At 61.4% G+C, this 6,000-nt stretch overlaps 2 protein-coding genes across 6 annotated transcripts in view; one reads left to right on the forward strand and one right to left on the reverse strand.

The window, feature by feature from the left end:
- The window catches only part of CUNH2orf76 (chromosome unknown C2orf76 homolog), a 56,861-nt gene extending 55,985 nt beyond the window's left edge, over nucleotides 1-876 (reverse strand). For 2 of the 4 annotated variants that reach the window (XM_040979121.1, XM_040979122.1), the window contains exon 1: nucleotides 830-876. The gene's annotated coding sequence lies outside the window, so the exon portion shown is untranslated. The remainder of the gene's footprint in view (nucleotides 1-829) is intronic. The other 2 variants (XR_005883705.1, XM_040979123.1) reach the window with 2 other exon arrangements.
- A 91-nt stretch (nucleotides 877-967) lies between these two features.
- On the forward strand, nucleotides 968-5,467 carry DBI (diazepam binding inhibitor, acyl-CoA binding protein). 2 transcript variants are annotated; one of them, XM_040979126.1, is made up of 4 exons: nucleotides 968-1,082; nucleotides 1,940-2,057; nucleotides 3,556-3,618; nucleotides 5,167-5,467. In XM_040979126.1, the coding sequence occupies exons 1-4, from the start codon at nucleotides 1,074-1,076 to the stop codon at nucleotides 5,238-5,240; spliced, it is 264 nt and encodes an 87-aa protein (XP_040835060.1). In that variant the 5' UTR covers nucleotides 968-1,073; the 3' UTR covers nucleotides 5,241-5,467. The 2 variants fall into 2 exon arrangements, with proteins under 2 accessions (XP_040835060.1, XP_040835059.1); XM_040979125.1 differs by having other exon boundaries at nucleotides 998-1,112.
- The last annotated feature ends 533 nt before the right edge of the window (nucleotides 5,468-6,000 follow it).

Here is a 6,000-nt window from a genome sequence, read left to right on the forward strand (position 1 = left end):
TGGGAGACCTGGAAAAAGCTCCTGGCTCCCAATCAGCTTAGTTCTGGCCTTTGTGACCTTTCGGAGAGTGAGCCTTGTCCCTCTTCTTCTGTGTAAATCTGTCTTTCCAATAACTTCCATGATGACTGGGATTCGTTGGTTTTATCCACTGCTTGTCTTCCAAGAGTTCAATAAACACTTGGGGAAGAAGATAAGCGTCCTGTGTATAATCATCCGTTTTTTTCTTCAGACAAAACTGTCCCTGCCGTTAAATGAACCATGCTGAAAAGCGATGCCCCCTGACCCGCCCAAGACCCTCCAAACAGAAATGTGCAATGGAGGACTAAACCCTGGCGCCCAGGCGGATCGCAGACCCCAGCTACGAGCCATGAGCTCAGAGCTGCAGAGCTGAGCTCGGACCCCGGTGTCAGAGGATCCCGCTCGTAGCTCACGGCCCCGAGATGCCCCCTGGAGATGCCCCCTGCCGCAGCTGGACGCTGGGTGGCCGACCACGGAGACACAGCCACAGGCCGCCCGTCCCCCTGACCGCCCCGTCCCCCACCGCCGCCCGCCCCCCATGAGCGCCCTGTCCCCCGTGGCCGCCCGTCCTACTGACCGCCACGTCCCCGCTGGCCGTCCCGTTCCCCCATGAGCGCCCGACCATGGACACAGGCGCCCGTCACCCCATGGCCGCCTCTCCCCTGACCGCCCCGTCCTCCATGAGCGCCTGACCATGGACACAGGCGCCCTTCCCTGTGACCACCCCGTGTCCCTCCTGACCACCCCGTGTCCCCCCCCCCCGGGCCGCTCCACGCGCGCCTCACTTCCGCCTCACTTCCGCCATCCCCACCTGCTCCCGGCGGCCCCTGCGGCTCTTCCCGGCCGGCCCCCTCCGCGCGTGCGCGGAAGGCCCCACGTGGGCTCGGGCGGGGCCGGCCACGCCCCCCGGCGCGACGCCGGCTTCCGATTGGCTGCCTGGCCTCGGCCGAGCGGGGCAGGGTCGCCCCGGGCTGGTACTTGTGAGGGCGCCTGCCAAGCGGCTCCTACGCGCTCGCTTCCTCCCGGCTCCCGCAGGAGTCTGCACCGCCGCCAACATGTCTCAGGTAGGACGCGTGCCCGGCCAGCCTGCGAGGGTGCCGCGGGGCCGGAGCGGGGTGTGGGCGCCGAGTGAAGCCTGCGGGTGCCAGCGGGGCTGGGGGGTCCCTGCCGCCCCTCCGGCCGCGTGCCCAGCCGTGGACCGAGCCTGGGAGTGGAACTTTCCGTCTCGGGGGATGTTGTTCTGGAGCTGCTGCCCGCTCCGCTGCGCCTGGAAAGTTGCCCGTGGGGTGTGGATGGAGCACAAGTGCCTCCGGGGTGAGAGTGAACAAGTCGCAGCTGTAAAGACAGGGGACATGGAGGGATCGGGGGCGATCAGCAGGAAAGCCCAGCCCCTCACCCCGTGCAGAAGCAGCTCGGGGGGCACGAGGGGCGTCCCGCGGGAGGGAAGGAGGAGGCGGAGGCTACCAACTTGAGGGGTCGGCGCAAGCACGAGGGCCAGAGGAAGTGACCTTCGGCCCATCCCATGTGCCTGCCCCTCCCCAGCCTGGGCACCAGGAACAGAGGTCACGCAGGGTCCCAGGAGGGCAGAGGGGAGGGTGGTCAGCCGCCTCGGATACCCCAGCTCGCATGCCCTGTCCGCGTTCGTGCACAGGCCCGAGCTTCAGGATCTGCGCTGTGACCAGGCAGCTGGCCGTCTTGCTGTCTCTATAGCCAAGTGCATGCAAGCCTGTGGCCAGCAGCCAGCCTGGGGTTGCCTCCTGCCCCTGGTTGGTTGCCTGCGGTCTAGCAGCCTGGTGGAAGGAGCTTCTCCCTCTGCCCTGTGGTGGAGCAGGCTTTGCTGAAGGAGGAAGTGCCTGTGGTTCCATAGGCCGCCCCCACCTGCAAAGAGGAGACCCTCATACGGCCGCTCCCGCCCATACAGGCTGAGTTTGAGAAAGCTGCTGAGGAAGTTAAGAACCTCAAGGCAAAGCCCACTGACTCGGAGATGCTGTTCATCTACAGCCACTACAAGCAGGCAACCGTGGGTGACGTGAACACAGGTATGCCCCCCCGCCCCCCCCCAAGGTGGAACCCTGGCCAGTTGGCTTGGTGGCTCCAGGAAGGGGAAGCCTGCGGGAGTGCCCCCACACGGACCATGCTAGGGGAGGCGAGATGTGATCACAGGTTAGCTGGTGCTACTGGAGTACTGGGATGTAAGGCTGGGAGATAGTCCCCAGGAACCCTGTTTGTGGGTGTCCAGTGGCTCAGGGAGCAGAATCCACATCCTGCCGTGTGGACCAACTTGGCCACCACCCAAGCGGGCTTGGGGGCCTACAGCAGAGTACAGAGAAGCTGCCGGCTCTAAGCGGCCAGTGAGACATGTTTTGGCTGACCACAGTCTGGGCTTTTCAGGGGTGCGTTTGCTCCCTGGTTGTGGTTTTTGACGGTGGACTTTGGGACAGTCATGTTTGGTAACTGGCCTGTTGCCTGTCCCTCCTTGAGCGGTGTACTCTGTACTCCTGAGCCCCTGAGACGAGAGGGCGTGTCCCAAGGCAGCCTAAGCCAGGTGCATTCTGTGAGAGATCCCAGACCTGCTGTTCACGGCCACCTCTGGTCAGGCGTTAGGGCAAGCAGAATCGCCGCTAGTATGCTGGAGGGTGGAGCAGGTGGGCTGGTCACTGGTCAGCTTAGGAAGCACCCAGAACTAAGGAGAACAGGCAGTGCCAGGCGGGACCCTGGGGTTGCACACCCAGGCGTGTGGCAAAGCGGAGTTTTTTCAGTGCCTTTGCAAGCTGTGTCCTTGCCCCGGGGAGGGTGAGGGAGGACAGGGGTCGGCCCCTTTGGAGAGGCCTCTGCCCTGGCTAGAGCAGGAATGTGGATCAACTGGCTCAGGGGCTAGCTCTCCCTAGGGCTAGATTCATTGGAGCTGCAAGTGACGTGTGGCCCATCCTGTCCGTGTTAACTTGGAAGTCAGGAGATGATGGTGTGCAAAGCCCCCACATCGCAGGGGCCCCCCGATTGAGCCTTGCAGATCTGTTGAGGCGGAGAAGGGCTGCTGGGTGCGTGGAGTGCCTGGGATGAATGCATATCTCCCAAAGGACTCCAGCTGCTTGTCATTTCTCGCATGTGGTGCGCTGAGCTGGCCGTACACGGCGTGGTCGCTGCCCCCGGGCAGACGGCGTGGTCATGAGCCTGTGTCCCCGCTGTAGATGATGGGTGACAAGTCTGGAAGTCCAAACTCAGCCTCTGCAGCTGCTCCCAGAGATGCGCAAGAGGCAGCTTTAACCATGGGGTAGAATATGCATGGACAGCCCTCTCCCTGGCAGGCACACCCAGAAGAGGCTCACGGGAATGCATCAGGTAGCCGAGAGCAAGGGTGGGAGGAGGCCTGGGACAGCAGAACCCGACCCCCCGGCCCCCCCGAGCCGAGCCAGACCCCTGCAACTCCAGGACAAGAGCCTGAAAAGCTCGGACGTAATGAGACATGGCCTTCACGGGGCCGTCAAGCTGATCAAGTTCTCTGCTGGTACGTGACGCGGCTCTAACTTCTCTTTGAAGAACGTCCCGGGATGTTGGACCTCAAAGGCAAGGCCAAGTGGGATGCCTGGAACGAGCTGAAAGGTAAATTGTTCTCGACAGCCAAGGCTTTGCCTTGTAGAGATGGATGCAGAAGGGGCGTCAGCACGCACACACACACACCACCGACCCCCAGCGCTGGGGACCAGCCAGGCCAGGGCCCCCTGGGAAGTCAGGGGGAGGACAGATGCTGGGCCATCTATTGTCTCCTGCTGCTATAGAGACCTCCATAAAGCATTGTCTCTGAGACCATTGCCAAACTGGGCATAAGATGTCCTGGGACACAGTTATCCTGGGCCGGTCCTGTGTGTGTTCAGACTAAGGGCTGGGTTCCTTGCCCACACCGGCCTCCCGAACAAGGCCAGGCAGAACCCCTCCCTTTCCCCAACCCCCGGCCCTAGGGGCCCTCCCCGGCAGCCAGGGCAAAGCCGCTGCAAGGCTGTATGAATGGAGCTATTCTGTACTAAGTCTCCAGGCTCCCACTTAGTCACGTGCCACCTGTGCCAGCGAGACCCCAAAAGCTGGCAGCAGAGCTCTGTCCGGGCAGCCTTTTGTGTCCTCGCTTAGCCGGCAGCTGAATAAGCCCTCTGTCTTCCTGCAAAAGGAGAAGCCCTTGAATGCAGGAAGGGGCGCCACACACAATGAGTCCACTCCTAGGATATGCGAGGAGCCGCAGAGGGAATGACCGCCCGTCCATTCCCCTCCTCCAGCCCCAGGTACTCATTGCTGGTGCTCACACCGTGCCCCTGTTGCCCTGGCATCCAGGAAATGGGTGAGACAGGCCCCGGGTGGTGCATTGGAGCAGGAAGACAAAGCTGGGCCTCGCTACCCTCCAAGGAACAGCTGCTTTCAGTTTGCAGTCTGCGGAACTTTTCCCAGGCTGCTGTCTGGAGAGGAGCCGGGAGGGTTGTAGGGGCTGGTGTTGCCTGTTCACAGCCAGCTCAACAAGCCCGGGGAGATAAGAGCCTGGCAGAGCAATGCTTGATAAGCCAAAGCCAACCAAAAGAATGAATCAAAACTAGCACTGCATGGATGGGGCAGCTACCAAGCCTTTCTGCCGGGGTTCACACCGACCCAGTCCCCTGACTCACAGAGCCAGCAGGCCGGCCATGAAATGATCCGGGTAGACCGCGCTTCTCCTCCACATACAAACCTTCATAGGTGTCCCAGGTAACAGCGAACCGAGGTCTTACAGGTGCTAAGCATTCCAGCTCTTGGTTGCCCTACAAAATACCTGGCACAGTTGACTTAGGGAGGCAAAGGAGGTCGGTTTAGCCCACAGTTTGGGAGGCTTGGGGTCCAGGTGGCATGGTGTGGGCTCTGTGGGAGGCTGGATGGTAGAACAGGGTCGCATGGCCCAGATGCTAGCTTCCGGCACAGCCCTTCTTGCAGAAACTTGAGGTCCTGTACGAATGACCCAAGCTCACACGCCCAGTAGACCTCAGGGCCTCCCACTGGTTCTTGACCTGAGGACCTACTAGCCTGGGAGGGATGGAGGGAGGCTGGGACATCCATCAGGTGCCTACGTCAGAGCACCCGAGCTGTTGACCCAGCCATTGCCTCCGGATAACACATCCTGTGGGTGGCTTCCAGGGACCTCCAAGGAGAGCGCCATGAAAGCCTACGTGGACAAGGTGGAGGAGCTGAAACAGAAGTATGGCATCTAAGAGGCCACCAGGGGTGGCACCCAGCTGCACGTATAACCAGAACCGATAGGCCTGGCTTTGCTAACACCGCAGACGGACAGCGTGACCACGCGAGGAGCCAGCCCGTCCAGCCCGCACCCAGGGCTCTGCAGCCTGGGGCTCTTCACAGAGTCAGGGCCAGAGGGATTCCTGCCCTTCCCAGAGTAGTTTTTATCCAGCAGCAATTAAAAGTTCGTTTGTTACCATCAGTCTCCAGGTGTCTGCTTGAAATGATCCTCGCTTGCTCTTTAGAAAGGCTGCTCCCATAATCCTCCGATTGCTTTGGCTCCACTCTACCCTACACCCTGACCCCATGCTGTCCCACTTAGCCTGGTGGGAGCTCTTCCCCCTGCCGTCTGGGCAGGAAAGAAAAAGACTATGGGAGTGGCTTTTCCTACCATCATAGCCACCCTGAAGAGGGTCAGGTGGGTGGGCCAGGGCTACAGTCTGCAGGGTGCGTCTCCCAGCCAGCCCCTGGTTGCAGGGCACAAGAAAGGGACAGAAGCCACCATCGGGAATAGAGTTAGAGACTCCAACACAAGGCCTTCTTGGTGGGGCTGCTAAGGGGCTGGGCCAAAGGCAGCCAGTGGAGGAGGAGAGACGGACGGTCCAAGGCTGAGAGTTGTTGAACAGCTCCTGCAAGCCCTGCCAGGAGGTAAGAACCTGCCCATTTAGCAGGTGGAGAGCAGGAGCTGCTCTCCGAGGCCTGCCAACCCTAAGCCTCTCTCCCTTCTCCAGGGCC

The sequence above is a fragment of the Ochotona curzoniae genome, unplaced genomic scaffold, assembly GCF_017591425.1.
Source record: "Ochotona curzoniae isolate NIBS_2020 unplaced genomic scaffold, NIBS_Ocur_1.0 contig_3037, whole genome shotgun sequence".
NCBI classification, from domain to species: Eukaryota; Metazoa; Chordata; class Mammalia; order Lagomorpha; family Ochotonidae; genus Ochotona; species Ochotona curzoniae.

Bases quoted from the DNA above. Each gene is read 5' to 3' on its own strand.
- DBI (XM_040979125.1), top strand. From the start codon at position 1,074: ATGTCTCAGGTAGGACGCGTGCCCGGCCAGCCTGCGAGG. The intron at 1,113-1,939 runs GTGCCGCGGGGC...CCGCCCATACAG, and splicing joins TGCCCGGCCAGCCTGCGAGG to GCTGAGTTTGAGAAAGCTGC. The intron at 3,619-5,166 runs GTAAATTGTTCT...GGTGGCTTCCAG, and splicing joins TGCCTGGAACGAGCTGAAAG to GGACCTCCAAGGAGAGCGCC.